This window comes from Pseudophryne corroboree, chromosome 7 (genome assembly GCF_028390025.1).
Source record: "Pseudophryne corroboree isolate aPseCor3 chromosome 7, aPseCor3.hap2, whole genome shotgun sequence".
Classification (NCBI taxonomy): domain Eukaryota; kingdom Metazoa; phylum Chordata; class Amphibia; order Anura; family Myobatrachidae; genus Pseudophryne; species Pseudophryne corroboree.
The window spans coordinates 496,807,472-496,824,715 of NC_086450.1; the positions used below are offsets into that span (position 1 = coordinate 496,807,472).

The 17,244-nt window shown below is 47.6% G+C and overlaps 1 protein-coding gene across 3 annotated transcripts in view; it reads right to left on the reverse strand.

Annotated features, from left to right (window-relative positions):
• The window catches only part of LOC134945751 (uncharacterized), a 708,129-nt gene that overhangs the window by 173,812 nt on the left and 517,073 nt on the right, over positions 1 to 17,244 (reverse strand). For all 3 annotated transcript variants that reach the window (XM_063935217.1, XM_063935218.1, XM_063935219.1), the window contains one exon: positions 13,547 to 13,615. In XM_063935217.1, coding sequence (XP_063791287.1) covers positions 13,547 to 13,615 — 69 coding nt within the window. The remainder of the gene's footprint in view (positions 1 to 13,546; positions 13,616 to 17,244) is intronic.

Here is a 17,244-nt window from a genome sequence, read left to right on the forward strand (position 1 = left end):
TCCGTTCTTTATTTTGAGATCCAGCCGGCGCCAGTATCCTTTTCTTGCCCTGTACTTACCTTTTGGGGCTAACCATCCCTATACAGGCTGCCGTTGACAGCGTACTCACCAATTGTTTTCTCGAATTTCAATAATACTTCTCGCATATAAGACCAGTTTAAGCGGACAAAGGCCTTTTCCGCATCCAAAGATAAGAGAAGGAGACTTTGCTTAGGGGCTAGGGAATCTACAAGATTAAATACCCTGCAGGTATTATCAGACGCTTGTCTTCCGGGTATAAAGCCGACCTGGTCTGGATGTATCAGGGAAGGGAGGAGGACGTTCAATCGGTAAGCTATTATTTTAGCATATATTTTAATGTCCCCGTTCAATAGCGCAATGGGACGGTAATTTTGACAAGAAGTCAAATTCTTACCCGGTTTGGGGATCATAACAATACGAGTCTCTAGCATCTCCCCAGGGAGGGTGGCCCGAGAAGTAATGTCATTGTAAACTGCCACCAGAGAGGGAGCCAGGAGATCCTGGAGTGAAACATAAAAGTCATTAATAAAGCCATCAGGACCCGGTGCTTTACCCTTAGGGAGAGACTTAATCATCCTAAAGGTTTCCGATGCGGACCAAGGGGCATTCAGTATCTCTAATTGATCGTATGAAATGGAAGGGAGTCTTAAATCAGCTAAGAAGGAGTTGATAGAAGAGGAAGTTGGCTGTGGGGTAGAGGGGTCAGTTGAGAGGTTATAAAGTTGGGAGTAGAAGTTGGCAAACTGATTCGATATCTCCACAGGGTTTGAAATGTTGGCGCCCGCGGGGGATACAATAAGTCTAATTCTATTCCTAGCTTGCTGCGCTCTAAGCTTACGAGCAAGCATTTTCCCCGGCCTGTTCCCTGCTAAATAAAATTTTTTACGCATCCTATTTAGTGAGGCCTGGGTGCGTGCCATAAGCAATTTCTGGAGTTGGGACCTAGTGTCAACTAACTCTTTCTGGAGGGATTTCGAGGGTCTAGATTGATTTTTGTCCTCTAACTCCTTTAACTTAAGCTACAAATCGGTCTGATGTTGCGTTTTTTTAGCTGTGCTCCCGCCTGTATCGCAGCCCCTCTAGTAACGGCTTTAAGTGCGCACCAAAAATTCAGGGTGGACGTGTCCGAAGGGGAATTAAATTCCCTATAGGACGAGATACTGTCAACTATAATTTTTTTAGATAAGGGATTAACCAGTAAATGAGGAGAAAGTCTCCAAGGGTGGGGGGGGGGGGGGTAATGCTGGCTAGCAACATCCCATTTAAGAATCATCAGGGCATGGTCTGACCAGGTTATAGGGAGAATGTCTAAGGATCTGGCAAACTGGAGGGTCCATTTAACCGAAAACAAAAAATCAATAAGGAAATAGGAGTTATGGACGGGGGAGTAATAGGTGTACTCACGGGCAGTAGGGTTTTGCACTCGCCAAATATCATACAGGTCAAATTCAACTAAGAGATTACTTAAGGCTAAACATCAGGCGTTAGAGGAGACTGAAAAGGAGGAAGAGGGCCTGGGAGACCTGTCCAACTTAGGGTCAAGAACTAAATTAAAGTCCCCTGTGAGAAGAAGGGTGTTATGAACCACAAGCTGTGGTTCATTCCTGTTTGCATTCTGTTATTAATTTCATGTATTATAGTTCTGTTTGCATGCCAGGATTTCCATGCCAGAGAAGGAGACCGAGGTGCTGACCTCAGAGGGGTTCCCGGAGGCCACTGCCCCAGCGGGGTTCCCGAAGGCCACTTCCCCAGCGGGTTTCCCAAAGGCCACTGCCCCAGCGGGTTTCCCAAAGGCCACTGCCCCAGCGGGGTTCCCGAAGGCCACTTCCCCAGTGGGGTTCCCGAAGGCCACTGCCCCAGCGGGGGTTCCGAAGGCCACTGCCCCAGAGGGGTTTCCGAAGGCCACTGCCCCAGAGGGGTTTCCGAAGGCCACTGCCCCAGAGGGGGTTGCGAAGGCCACTGCCCCTGGTGGGGTTCAGAAAGTCACTGCCCCTGGTGGGGTTTAGAAAGTCACTGCCTTGAGTAAGGTCAGTAGTGACCTGGTCCTAGTAGTGACTCCAGTCAGTCAGATGGGAAGGAAGCAGATCCTGACTCTTTTGATATCTCAACATCTATAGTCTTTGATGGGGACTTAGTCCAGTTTCTTGGGCTTTACAAACACTACTTCACCATTATGCTGCCTAGACCATTTTTGGGCATCACCTCTGAGAACCTGGTGTTCTATCTGATATATTCCTTTAGAGGGGAGCCTTTAGAATGGGCGTCCAACTTAGTTAAAAATAAAGATCCCATTCTGCAGGATCCCCCGGCATTCAGTGATGCAGTTATTAAGAGATATGGTTCCAAAAAAATTGGTTCAGGTTCCTCTAGGTCACCCGTCTTATCTGCTGAGAGTCTACTGTATACTGTAAAGTCGACACAAAAATCTCAGCCTATTGCTTTGACTGCGAGATGTGCTTTTCTGTCTTCTTCTAGCAGTACTTGTTCTGAAAGTCAGCTCCCAAGGTTAAAAAAACAATCTCTGGATTGAACCCAGCCTTGCTTGAAGGTACCATCAGTTCAGACAATGGGGGTAATTCTGAGTTGATCGCAGCAGGAACTTTGTTAGCAGTTGGGCAAAACCATGTGCACTGCAGGGGAGGCAGATATAACATGTGCAGAGAGAGATAGATTTGGGTGGGGTGAGTTCAATATGCAATCTAAATTGCAGTGTAATAATAAAGCAGTCAGTATTTACCCTGCACAGAAACAAAATAACCCACCCAAATCTAACTCTCTTTGCAAATGTTATATCTGCCCCCCCTGCAGTGCACATGGTTTTGCCCAACTGCTAAAAAAATGTCCTGCTGCGATCAACTTGGAATTACCCCCAATGTTTGGAGAATTAACTTGGTTGGACCTCAAGAACCATGTAAAGAAAAGAAGAAGAAAAAGAAATAAATGCTGACTCTTGCCTTGTTAAAAAAATAAAAAAAATAACAACATTTCTTGTCTTGTGTACAGTGGTCACCGTCAAGAGGGGGGCACTGTTACAAGCTGTTGCCACAGCTTGTTTCTGTTTTATTGTCATCTGTTATACCAGTGTGTCAGTTTTTTTTTAATGTATCCCTTGTTTGAGAAAACTGAATTTTGGGGTCCGTTGACCCCTTCTCAAGGGGGCGGGGTACTGTTATGAGCCACGGCAGTGGTTCATTCCTGTTTGCATTCTGTTATTAATTTCATGTATTATAGTTCTGTTTGCATGCCAGGATTTCCATTGTATTTGTTTAGAAGACTCTTGTTGGCCGCCAGTGGTGAGTCGGTGTAATTGCAGCCTGTTTCTATGTGTTTAGCCTCACCTGTCTGATAGTTGATCATTATGTGGTGAGTCTCTGTACTGCAATCTGGCTCTTGTCTGTGTAACTCTCACCTGCAGCTATTTTGATCATTATCTTGTGCCTGGCTTCCAGCCATCCTGATTGGGGCGTGTTCCCTTATTACCTAGCTAGTTCTGCAGTTCTGAGCTGGTGATAGACGTTTGTAGCTATACCTGGATGTTCCTGATTAGTGTCTGGTCCAGTATTGCATCTGTGTCCAGGCGCTGTCTGATACTGGAATCCTGTGTACTTGGTTCTGTGAGAACCTGTCAGCTTCTGGTGAACTGCTTCCTGCCCTGGAGCGTTTCTGTCCTGGAATCCTGTAGTTTGCCTATCCTGATCCAGTAATCCTGTGTCTTGGTGTCCACCGGTCTGTAGTCGGAATTCTGCTGGTCCTCCGGTCCGGAGAGCCAGTGTCTGCAGCTTTGGGGGTTCTTGTCCATCTGCCAGTATCATACCGGTTTCGTGAGTAGCGGCTCTACCGCATCCCTCGGCATAGGCCGCAGCGTCTTGTTATATTGTTTTGGATTTTCTGCAGAGGGTTCTGCGTATGCTGTCATCGCCGGTACAGCACAGTATTGTGTCAGCGTATGGACAGCATTGCCTTTGTTCTTATGTGTCTTGGCGGCTGAGCCGCACATACTTTTGTTAAAGTTCTGGAGTTGCCCCTAACTCTGTTTCAGGTTTTAGTTAGAGGTTCCCCTTGCTATCGCCCCATCTCAGTTTACGCCTTGTCTCCAACTAAGACCGGGGGGCATTGGAGTTGGGCAGACTTAATCCGCCCTTCAAACGCGGCTGCCGTGGGCCCAAGCAAATATAGTCTCGCAGGCGTAGACTGACCACGAGGGTGAGACAGCGGAGTCAGGGTTCCGTAGGGGTTGCTGCCAAACTCTGTTCCACTGCATTACGTTCCTGAACTCGGAGCTTGTCCAGCCTGTTCCTTGAGTAACGAGTACAGTGAACGTAACAAAGGGAGCCAGTACAAATCTTCTGAATAGCCAAACATAGTTTACGAAAAAAGGCTACTTGGTTTGAATTAGGGGCATATGCTGAGACCAGAGTAACCGGCTTATCATTTAAAAGGCCGCTCAGTATAAGATAGCGGCCATTTTTATCAGCTATCTGGGAATGTAAGGTGAAGGAGATGGAATTCCTAAACAATATAGCCACACCGTTCCTCTTAAAGGGGGCATTAGCAAAGTAACCCAAAGGGAATCTGCGGTCTTTAAAAATAGGGGGCGCTAATGATGAAAAGTGCGTCTCCTGCAGTGTGACAATATCCGTTTTATGCCTAGCAAAATAACCCAAAGCCAGCCTTCGCTTATTAGGGGAGTTCAACCCCTTAACATTCATGGATAAAACCTGAACCATCGAAGCAAACTAATGCATGCTGTGGGTGGTGAATGACTTCGACATATATAAAGAAAAACTTGTCTCAGGCAATTAATACCTATATCATAACAGAGGGGGAGGGGGGGAGAGGGGGGGTAACGAGAGGAGAGGGGAAAGGAACAAACCAAAACGACCCAGTACATCGGGTCGGCATAACTACTGCAAGGAAAGCAAAAAAATGCAGTAGTGTATTACCAGGGGGGAACATGTGGCCTATGAACCTAAACAAGAAAAAGAAAGCAGGAACAAATATGCCTACCAACAGTATAAAATAGAACAAAAAACAGATACGTATGATCTAAGTTATAGACACGGAGTTGGGACTCCTTCAACACAACTACGAGCAGTGTAACTCACGTGACCGCATCAAGGATAATAACTGAGTCCCATCCATGACAACGGTACGAAATAAAGTCCATAGTTAAAGCCCGAACTGGAAGAGTCGACTTCAGGCGATGGACCACTCCGATTGGAGAGTTGACTGTTTCTTGGATCCAGGAGGCACTGTGACAGGGATATCCCACTCCGACAGTCGTTTGACTCCAGCATCCAATGAAACAACTGTGTAGAACTTATTTTCATATGAGATGATGAGCTTTACCGGAAACCCCATCTATAAGTGATCTTTTGGTCATGGAGTGCCAGAGTAATAGGGATGAACGATCGTCGTTTGGCCAAAGTCAGGGCAGAGAAATCCGGGAAAAGCTGTAATCCGCCAAACACATCAGAATCTGAGTCGCCCGCCGCTCTGGCCGCTTTCATGTTGCGTTCTTTTGTCGTAAAGAAATGCACTCTCATGAGCGTATCTCTCGGGAGCGAGGGGGCAGCCGAGCGTGGTTTAGGCAGTCTATTAATCCTGTCTATAAGCAGCTCCCTGGGGTCGGCTCTGGGCAAGAGCTTCCTGAATAGTGCGGTGGCGTAATCTTCCAACTCTGTTCTGCATGGAGTCGGGAATGCCTCAAATTTTTATATTATTACGCTGAGATCGGTACTCTATATCTGCAATCTTAATTTTAAACGCCTCAAGTTCACTTTGCTGCTGATTATGGGCCGCTATGAGGTCCTAATGAGACGAGACCAGTTCCTCTACTTTCCGTTCCAGATGGTCTGTACGTTCTCCTATAGCGTGCAATTCCGTCTTAACCTCCCGAACAGCGGCTGTGAGATCTTGAGTCAACTCAGATTTAAACTCTGAGAGGGCCTGGGGGGTCATTCCGAGTTGTTCGCTCGTTGCCGATTTTCGCAATGGAGCGATTAAGGCAAAAATGTGCATGCGCATGGTACACAGCGCACATGCACTAAGTATTTTAGCACAAAACTTAGATTTACTCACGTCCGAACTAAGAAATTTCAGCGTTGAAGTGATCGGAGTGTGATTGACAGGAAGTGGGTGTTTCTGGGCAGAAACTGACCGTTTTCTGGGAGTGTGCGGAAAAACGCAGGCGTGCCAGGATAAAACGCAGGAGTGTCTGGAGAAACGGGGGCGTGGCCGGCCGAACGCAGGGCGTGTTGGTGACGTCAAACCAGGAACGAAACGGACTGAGCTGATCGCAGTGTAGGAGTAAGTCTTGAGATACTCAGAAAATGCTAAGAATTTTCTATTTGCAATTCTGCTACTCTTTCGTTCGCAATTCTGCTATGATAAGATACACTCCCAGAGGACAGCGGCCTAGCGTGTGCAATGCTGCTAAAATCTCCTAGCGAGCAAACAACTCGGAATGACCCCCCTAGTACAGAGTTTTGATCGTGAGAGGAGCATCAGAGTCAGGGTCAAACCCCGGCACAGAGGCAGGGCTGCAGGGGGTATCGTGTGCAGAAGCGGCAACAGGAGACTTCCGTATAGAAGAGGCGGCAGGGGCCACTTTCTGAGATGGGAAAGATACTCTTTTGGAGGCATTCTGATTAAATGTGATTCCACAGGCGAGGCGGCGATGATGGAAAAGCTCAGGATCTCGCAGAATATATGGCGGAGAGTTAGGTAAGCATAAAGGACAAGGGTAGTGGCGTACAAGCGGTCTGGACTACATCAAAAGATCGGTGTCACAAAAGGCCAGGCAGAGGGCCATCACTAGCCTGCAGCGCCCAGAGGGTGGACTCCCAGCCGGGAGAGAGGGGTAAGAGGTCTGTCACCCAGCTAACATCCAGCAGCACAGCGTCCCAGGTGTCAGGCAGACAGTGCTTCACTGATGGGCTACGCTCACCTCCAGGGACACCCCTGCGTCAGTGTGTAGGTGCCAGCAGGCATAAAAGGAGCAGAAAGGAGAAACAGGCCACCAACGATTACAGACAGACTGGGAAAGGCCAATTCTGTGCTTCCGCACCGATAGGGCACTTCCAGCAGGGGAGAAACACAAATCCAGGCCGCGGCTCCCGGTTCTCATGCAGGCCGCGACCAGCAGGAGCTTCCAGGGGGGTAGCGGATCACACTACCCCTCCGTGGGAGGACGTCCAGGGGGTCTAGATGGTGCAGGAGAGTGGCCGGTGCTCGTGGGAGCGGGACAATGTAGCTGAAGAGGAGGTTGGGTGCAGCAAGATGGCCGCTGGCAGGAGAGAAGCAGGAGCTGACACGCCGCAGCCGCGGCTATGGAGGGCAAACATGGGAGCCTTGTCCTCGCCGCTGCTCCCGGAGGTCTAGGGCAGGCAAGAGGCTGTGAGGGAACGTCAGGGGCGGGGGGAGCCACCACGAGTCCCGGTGCGGCTGTGTTCCGGACGGGGGGAGGCCCCAAACCCAAGGTCCCGGTCCCAGAACGGGAGGTAGGCCTCAGCCGTCAGAAGTTGCAGTGGACCGCTCTCCAACCTCCCCGAGCCTCGCACACTATAGAGAGCCGCGGGTAGGTCCAATTGGGGTGTTATTATCTGCAGGGGCTAATCACAGAATAGAAAATAAGCCTCTGCCAGCAGGAGCTCTGAGACTGCACGTCTGCACACAGCTAGATCCAGGCCACGCCCCCTATCTAACCCATTCTTAAAGGTGTTGACTGAGTCCGCAGTTACTACTCTCTCAGGCAGGGAATTCCAAACACATATTGTCCTTACTGTGAAAAAACCTTTTCGCCTCAATGTGCGGAAACTCCTCTCCTCTAACCTAAGCGAGTGACCATGTGTTCTCTGTGCTGATCTTATCGAAAACAGGTCCCTCCCAAGCTCTGTGTATTGACCCCTTATATATTTGTAGATGTTGATCATGTCCCCTCTTAGTCCCCTCTTTTCCAATGTAAACATGCCTAGCCTTGCAAACCTTTCCTCATATTCCAGCGTCTCCATGCACTTGCTGGCCAGGCTAGCTGGGACCGGTAGTCCAACTGTAACAGACAATATAACTTCTTATTTCTGCTGCGGTGTACACTGGGCTCCACAAGGAATGACATTGGGGGTGTAGAGTAGGATCTTGATGCAAGGCACCAACAGGCTCAAAGCTTTGACTGTTCCCAGAATGCATAGCGCCGCCTCCTCTATAACACCGCCTCCATCACTAGTGCACAGGAGCTCAGTTTTGTAGCTGGTGCCATGCAGTAAGCAGGCATTCAACAGGGGGGCTGCTCCAGCAACCCTGAGAAGAAGCTTTTAAAGAAAAATGAAGACTTCAAGGGCTGCAGCAGAGACACTGGCTGTTTTAGATGTCAGACATCTCCTGCTGCAGCTCTATCACCTCCCCAAGCGGTGCTGTATACTCCCGCACCCTGGTTGCCGGATACTTACAGCAGAGGCTTTGGTTTTCTTCCAGACACACACGACCACTCAGGGAGGAGGTAAGTGGGTCCCCTCGGCAGGACCCACTGTAAATCGCGATCCCGCACGGCCGGTGACACTGGCAATACAGGGACCCCACTAGACCACCAGGGCATGGGCACAGGTTGGTTTTCTCTCATAAACTGTTTGTTATAGCCCACAGTACCCGGTGGTGAAGTCCAGCAGGGGGATAAGGCTTTGACCTGTAGCCCCTCCCCCTGCCCCAGGGTGCCATTTAGAGTAAATATTCCCACCCTGGAGCTGCATCTCTCTCTCCCTCATTCCCTGTCAGCATTTGGGCGCTATTAGGACAAGTTGAGCTGATCCTGGGACTGTTTGGGCAAATCCTCCTCTGTAAAGCCGCCTGCATGTCAGCGCTGTGCATTTTACAGGACACAAGTATTCTACATGTCTGCTGACAGTGTTAGTTAAGAAAAAGTGCATTTAGTCAGGGTTATATAGTACAAGTACTCTGTGATATACATCCAGTATTTACTGTGCATTGTTATATCTAAAGAGTGTATAGCTATACTTAGTACTACTCTGTATTGCTAGTCCACTGCAGTCTTTTTGCATGTCATAATTTCTGCATTGTACAGTGTGACTATGTGTGCATATAGCTGCTGTGTGACCTCCATTTTGTGTATCTCATTCAGATTGCTATCCCTATATTCTGTAACCTGATGGGGGCTAAGTGCGTCAGGTTTATCATTTAATATAGGTAGTTCACAGGATATACTCAGTGTGTATTTTTATCTGTGATATTTGGTCACCATATATCTCTTGAATTCCCTGTTTGTGCTGAAATAACACTGCACAGGGGGTTCTTGTCAAGTATTGTGCTGCTGATATTGTACTGTGTTGCCTTGCATTGAGCTTTCGAATATGTCAGCTACAAAGGGCAATATTACTGGGGCTGATCCCACATTGAGTGGTGGTGACGCTGCAGACACGTTTGAGGAAAACATAGCAGCTGAGGGTTCTGGTTCTGGGGGTTCTTTGCCCCCCAGTGGGACTGTAGCAACAGGGGTTCAGAATGACCCACCTTGGGCTACCTTCTCCACGCTATTGAATACGCTGGTAACTAAACTAACGCCCCCTATGGGACCCCCTGTGCTGGTACAACCGTTTATGGTCCCCGCGGTTAATCTGCCATGGGCAGATCAACTGTCCACTCAGTTACAGCAATTGAACCAATCGCTGACTACTCAGAAGTCTAACCCTCGCCCGCCTAAGACCAAGGGGTCCTTAAGCGGGCCATTACTTCCTCACAATCCACCAACGTCCCAGACACCTCGTCTGATGAGGATGGCATTTATACTGACCCCACAGATTCTGATCCTGACGCTTCTGATGGGGAATCTGTTTTCACAGGTGGATGTTCCTGACTTGTTGGAGACTATCAGGCTCATTCTTCAAATTACTGATGACCCGGAGCCTGATGCTGCCCCTAAGAAACCAGACAGATTTAAACTTCAGAAGGTGGTTAAACAAGTTTTACCTCATTCTGACCATTTAGTTGACATATGTCAGGTTGTCCTGGGAAAATCCAGGAAAGAAATTCACGCCTCACAAGAAGATCCTGGCTCGCTATCCAGTCACGGTGGAGCTAAGTAAAAATTGGGAGACACCCCCGCCAGTGGATTCGCAGGTGGCGTGGCTGGTGGTATCCTCAGCTCTACCAGTAACTACTGTCACGTCTCTGAAAGAACCGACGGATAAGCGCGTGGAGGGTTGTTTAAAGGCGATTTACACCTTAGCAGGTGCTGTGCATCGGCCCACTATTGCAGCAACGTGGGCTGCAGAGGCTATTTAAGCGTGGGCTCAGGAGTTGGAAGCTGAAATGTCTTCCAATGCTTCTGATCATGCTAGCCAATGCTTATTGTATATTGTCACAGTTTCTCATTATTTTAAAGAGACAGCTTCTGATGCCGGTATTCTGGCGGCCAAGGCTTCTACTACGTCCATTCTGGCTCGCCGGATTCTATGGTTGCGGTCTTGGTCAGTGGATCTGGACTTTAAGAAAACCCTGGAGGTACTCCCTTTTAAGTGAGACATCCTTTTCGGATAAGACCTCAACAAGATAGTGGCTGACTTAGCTTCTGCTTAAACAGCCTGTCTACCTAGTACTGCTACTTCGTTACCGAAGGCTAAGAGTACTTCCTTTCACTCCTTTCGTCCTTCAGGAAAAGCAAAGGGTCAGGCGTACGCCTAACAGACACACATCCAAACACAATAAGCCCAAACCCAAACGGGCCTGGGGCTGCCCATCAGCCTGCTTCCAAGACTGACAAGCCTGCCGCATGATGGGGCGTGCCTCCCCCTGGGGGATCCCAGGGTGGGGGGCCGACTTCTAGGGTATATCCAGGAATGGTTGAAGACCACTTCCGATGCCTGGGTACGGGAAGTAGTCACTCAAGGTTACGCCATTTCCTTCAAACATCGTCCCCCTCATCGATTTTGCCTGAGAGACATCCCTTCGGATCAGGTGAATGCAGAATCTTTTCATTCGGTGGTACAGACCTTCCTGGACACAGGAGTGGTAGTACAGGTGCCTCTACCTCAGGGGCAAGGGGTACTATTCACCACTGTTCCTAGTACCGAAACCGAATGGGTCCTCCCGGCCCATTCTCAACCTCAAGGCATAGAACAAATTTGTGAGAGTCTCCAAGTTTCATATGGAAACCCTTCGCTCTATTGTTCTTGGAACCTGGGGACTATATGGTCTCCCTGGACATACAGGATGCTTACCTGCATATTCCCATTGCAATGTCGCATCAGCAATACCTGAGGTTTGCGGTTGGCAAACTACATTACCAATTTCGGGCGTTACTCTTTGGTTTTACAACGGCTCTGCGAGTCTTCACCAAGGTCATGGCGGCAATGACAGCAGTACTCCGCCGTCAAAAGGTGTCAGGATCCTACCGTACCTGGACAATTTGTTGATCCTGGCAAATTCCCCAGACATTCTCCTACGCCATCTGGATCTGACTGTCCAGTTTCTGCAAGCCCACGGGTGGCTCATTACTGGAAGAAATCTTCCCTGGTCCCTGCTCAGAGCATTGTGCACCTGGGGGCGTTATTGGACACTCACAACCAGCGGTTGTTTTTGTCTCAGGAGAAAGTCCTGAAGATTCAGGACAGGATTCGATGCTTACTATCTCGTCCGCTGGTGTCGATACATTCGCCGATGCAAGTGATAGGTCTCATGGTGTCGGCATTCGACATGGTGGCGTATGCTCAATTCCATTCTCGCCCTCTGCAGAAGCTTATTCTTGCCAAGTGGGACGGCCTGCCTCACCGGATCAGGTCTCACACGATCTCCTTGTCTCCGGAGATCCGTCTGTCACTGAGCTGGTGGCTTCAGGACAAACGTTTGAGCAGGTGTCGTCTGTTCTGGATCTCCAACTGGGTCCTGCCAGTCTAAGAGGTTAGGGTGCGGTTTTGGAGCAACACTCCCTTCAGGGTCGGTGGACCAAGGAGTCTCTCCTCTCGATAAACATTCTGGAATTGCAGGCGGTGTTCAACTCATTGAATTTGGCCCAGCATTTAATACAGAACAGACCTGTTCAACTACAGTCGGACAACGCCACCACGGTGGCATACATCAATCCTCAAGGCGGCACTCAAAGCCGCATGGCAACGAGGGAAGTATCACGGAATCTTCAGTGGGCGGAACGCCATCTGCCAGCCATATCGGCAGTATTCATTCCGGGGGTCCTAAACTTGGAAGCGGACTTTCTCAGTCGTCAGGACGTACACACCAGCGAGTGGGGCCTCCATCCCGAAGTGTTTCAACTTCTCGTGGATAGGTGGGGCCTTCCAGATGTGGACCTGATGGTGTCTCGGCACAATCACAAGGTTCCGGTCTTCGGAGCATGGGATCCTCAAGCAGCGTTCGTGGACGCACTGGCAATTCCATGGAACTTTCGGCTGCCGTACTTGTTCCTTCCAGTGTCACTCCTGCCCAGAGTAATACGGAAGTTCAAGCAGGAAACCACACCGACAAGGCTGAAACATGAACCTTGAGGGAGGTCCAGGCCCTGTTGCAGAAACGCCAAAAGGTTGGCCGTACTGACCTTGTATGCATCAAACTTCTTAGCAGCACACCAGGAGATGTAAGAATTCCAGACCTTATGGTAAATCCGAGCAGAAGACGGGTTCCGGGCCCTCAACATGGCTTGAATGACCGCCTCAGAAAATTCTTTAGCCCTCAAGATGGAAGCTTCAAGAACCACGCCATCAAAGCCAGTCGGGCTAAATCCTGGTAGACATAGGGGCCCTGAATGAGGAGGTCTGGTCGTTGTGTTAGTAGAAGGGGATGCTCTAGCAAGAGGCCCTGGAGGTCTGAGAACCAGTGCCATCTGGGCCACACTGGAGCTATTAGAAGCACCCCCAGACCCTCCCCTGTGTACCTGACAGCTGTCCCGGTGGTAAAAAGTAATGTTGCAATATTACCGATGTTACCGATCTACCTGACCGATGTTTGAGAGAAATGATTTAAAATATATATATATATATATTTTTTTTTTTTTAACTAAAATCATTTTGGATAAAGTTACATTCATGTTCTTCGCCTAATTCACTAATAAAAAAAAACCGACAATTTTGGAGCTTTTTTTTGGGGGGGGGGATTGTTAGTTAAGTGGTTAAAATAAATGTGCAGTGCTATACAGTATACACTAGGTTGGTTGCTACACCTTAATATTGGAATGCTGAGTAATTGTACTGTAGGCTAGTATTCTTTAGTACAGATTCAACTAATGTAGTGTGATAGGATACTGCAGCCATGGACAATGACACTATACAGAACGGTCAGCAGATTGAAAATACAGTATAGTTTAGTAAGGTTCCCACATCAAAGACTGCTACAGTGAGTGACACAAAAAGACAATAAGATATTAATACAGTGCTGTACAGTTTTGGCAAGAGAAGGTAAAGGGGGGACATGAGAGAAACTTTCAAAAACATTGAGGGTTTTAATAAGGTACAGTACAGGAGGGAGACACTTAAAAGGAGTAGTACAGTAAGAACACAATGTACAGTACTTAGTTGTGGAGATCTGCTAGGCCATGTAAACTCATCATCCTCTTCTGCTTCAATTTGCAGTTGAGGTACTGTGGAAAAAAAACAGTACTGTAAGTAAATACGGTCATGTACAAAACAGGAGGTAGACATTCTTAACAGGAAGAGAAGTACAATGTAACTCAAATGGAACAGCCTATTCTGATCTACTTTCCTCCTAATCTGTATCTTTTTCTACCTAGTTTGCCACTACAGGGGTTATTTTATATAGATATACCTCTCTTGGGTGTGTGGCTGCACTCTGATATACAGTACACCACCAAAAGTGTGCGTATATCAACATGCAACCACGCAAGAGTGGTACTGTATAACTATTACTGTGCATACTGTATACAGTAGAGTGTATATATTGAATGACACTGTCACTCACTGCTCAGATACAGTAGCAATTGATCCTAGCCATTGCAGGGTGGAACACCAAAGGACTCCCATCACTACACATTGGCGTGGCTGTATCTGATGGGATTTTTATTTATTATAGTACTGTACTTACCACGTATGAGGTGGGCTATCATTATCTGCAGCCACCTGTTCTGTCTTCTGATGAGGTCATGGGTCACCTCACAGTCCTGTCCTGGCCGCATTTGGCCTTGATTTCCTGATGTGAATTTGCATATGCCCGTCGTTTCTCCGCATTGTTGCATATGGGCCTGTCCCTATACTTTAACAATATGCGGAGCTTCTGCTTGGAATATTGGCCCTCATTCCGAGTTGTTCGCTCGCAAGGCGAATGTAGCAGAGTTACACACGCTAAGCCGCCGCCTACTGGGAGTGAATCTTAGCTTCTTAAATGTGCGACCGATGTATTCGCAATATTGCGATCACAAACGAGTTAGCAGTTTCTGAGTAGCTTCAGACTTACTCTGCCTGTGCGATCAGTTCAGTGCTTTTCGTTCCTGGCTGACGTCATAAACACACCCAGCGTTCGTCCAGGCACTCCCACCGTTTCCCCGGCCACTCCTGCGTTTTTTCCGGAAACGGTAGCGTTTTCAGCCACACGCCCATAAAACGCCGTGTTTCCGCCCAGTAACACCCATTTCCTGTCAATCACAATGCGATCGCCGGAGCGATGAAAAAGCCGTGAGTAAAAATACTAACTTCATAGTAAAGTTACTTGGCGCAGTCGCAGTGCGAACATTGCGCATGCGTACTAAGCGGATTTTCACTGCGATGCGATGAAAAACACCGAGCGAACAACTCGGAATGAGGGCCATAGAGTGCACGCTCCTCTGGGGCAGGGACTGATGTGAATGGCCAAATATTCTCTGCAAAGCGCTGCGAAATATATGTGTGCGCTATATAAATAACTGGTAATAGTGTGTGTGCGCACACGTGCAAGTGGCTTGGCCCAATTCTGTAAAAAAGAAGAAATACTTGGTGTGTCCTTCCTACTCCTTCTCCAAAAGGAATCATTAGCTATAGTTCATTAAAATCAAAATAGACATATTTTGGTAAGCATTCAAGCAGTACGCCGGTGTGTAATGAAGGTGTATGTACAGTAAAAATAGCACTAGAGTATGTAATGATTGTAGTCACTATGGTGTACCTATAAAAACAATCAGTGTCTTGATTGCTAAATGTTTCACTTGCAGAACAATGCAAAAGTAACATTTAAAAAATTTATAAGTAAAATAATATTGATTGCAAACCATATTCCTCAACGCCACTTGTCGTAATGGCAATAGAACCCCAGTGGAAAGACAGACGGTGCACACCTGTTTGACAGACTTGCTGTACAGCAACTGTAGCAGAAGTATAGCAGACAGGGATACATAACACTACAAGTCTCATAATGACAGCATCTCATTATTAAAAGCTGAATGTGCGTCTTCAGAACACCAGCAGTTCCGTGGTATATGTGCAGCGACTAGCATCATGTTGAGCAAACTGCTAGCAGCAATGTCAGCAGTGAGTAGCGGCCAGAAATGTATATCTAATGGGAACACCAATTCTGCAAAATTATTAAAAATACTTGTTCTGCCATCACACAAAATAAAAACCCTGTACCGACTATTTACACTGCACAGTACTGTACATGAAAGTCCCGCCTGCCAGGGCTTGTTACACTATGTATACTTCCTGCCATTGTTACTGTACACTATTTTCAGTACTGTAGTTTTCAGCAGTGCAGCGTTTGCCACCCAGCGGTTAAGCTGTGTATTTCATGGCATGGATACTCTCGCATCTTAGCACGCCAACACACGGTATTTACTTGCCGTAACTAGGACACCTGAATAGCACACCCAGAGCAAAGATGTATGAAGACACAGCTATAGACCAAAGGGAAGGAGGAGGAAGTGGGTAAAGGGTGAAGGAAGGAGTTCCGGAGAAGAAGAAAGAACATGGGGAAAAAAACAATAAAGCAATGATTATGTAATTTAAAGTTCACTGCCAGACCAAGTAGGAGCAATGATTACCCATTGGCTGAGACTGGAAATGCGGAAAACCCCAACAGGGGTAAAATGGCAATCAGCGCTGCCCGGACCATTAGAAGAAACGTATGCATTAATACAATAGTGAACATATAAAACATACATAAGTGGCAGCAAGTAGAAAGGTACTAAATAAAAAGAAAAGAAAATCGATCAGCAGCATGTGTATATAACGGGACAGTAGTCACCGAGACACGAAAGAGGAACATTTTGTTCATAGTAACATAGCAATAAACAGAAAAATGTTAGCTCAGACCGGTATGTAAGAAGATGAATCTGGAAGTAATTAGATGAAACCGGGAGGACCACGCCTTCAAAAAGTCAAACCAGGTGGATGAATGGGGTGCAGTTGATTTCATAGATGTGGAGCTGTGTTTACAATACCATTTCTGCTGCCAACGGTCACATGATGGGAGAGATTGGGGTTCCAGTTTGTTAAGTGATTGGACCCAGTTTAGCAGGGTAGATTTCTCAATCTCAAGTTCTTGAGGTCATCAGGGTCCTGCAGAGAAACATAGCAACCACTGCAGGAGACCTGGATGCTAAGCAGGAAACCCCAATTAAATATTATGTCATTTTGCTTTAGGAGATCAGTGAGTAGCTTGAGGAGACATTGTTGGAAAGTGTTCCAAGAGGGGTCGGGAAAGATGTGAATATAGTATCATCGATAATGCCTGGGCCCCGACTCCTCTAATTTGAAGGTTGTTGTAAAGACCCCTGATGTCCATGTTGTCTAAGCAAAGGAGCACAACTTGAAGCTCTCTAGCATGTGTGGAGATGGTGTCATGAATTTTATCTTGGTTATCAAATGCTACTTCAGTGATGTCTTCTAAATCTTTTAGGCAATGTTATACAGTATGTGAGAAATGTCCCTTGCAGTTTGGCATTTTCTACCTTAACTGTGTCACTAAGCTTTTTCTCTAGCTCAAGGTTATGGGCCAGACCTAATTGTCCAGTGTCCATCCACTCCAGTGCTGAGCTGACCTATCTATCCACTATCCAGTGTCCATCCACTCCAGTGCTGAGCTGACCTATCTATTCACTATCTATCCAGTGTCCATCCACTCCAGTGCTGCTGATCTAACCAGTATGTCCATTGGGAGTCATTCAGACCCAATCGCTGCTGTGCGATTTCGCTCAGCATCGATAAGGTCTCTCCTGTGCATGCGTATGCATCGGTGATCGCAAGAAGAGGCCATTTGTGGGTGGCAACTCACCGTTTCCTGGGA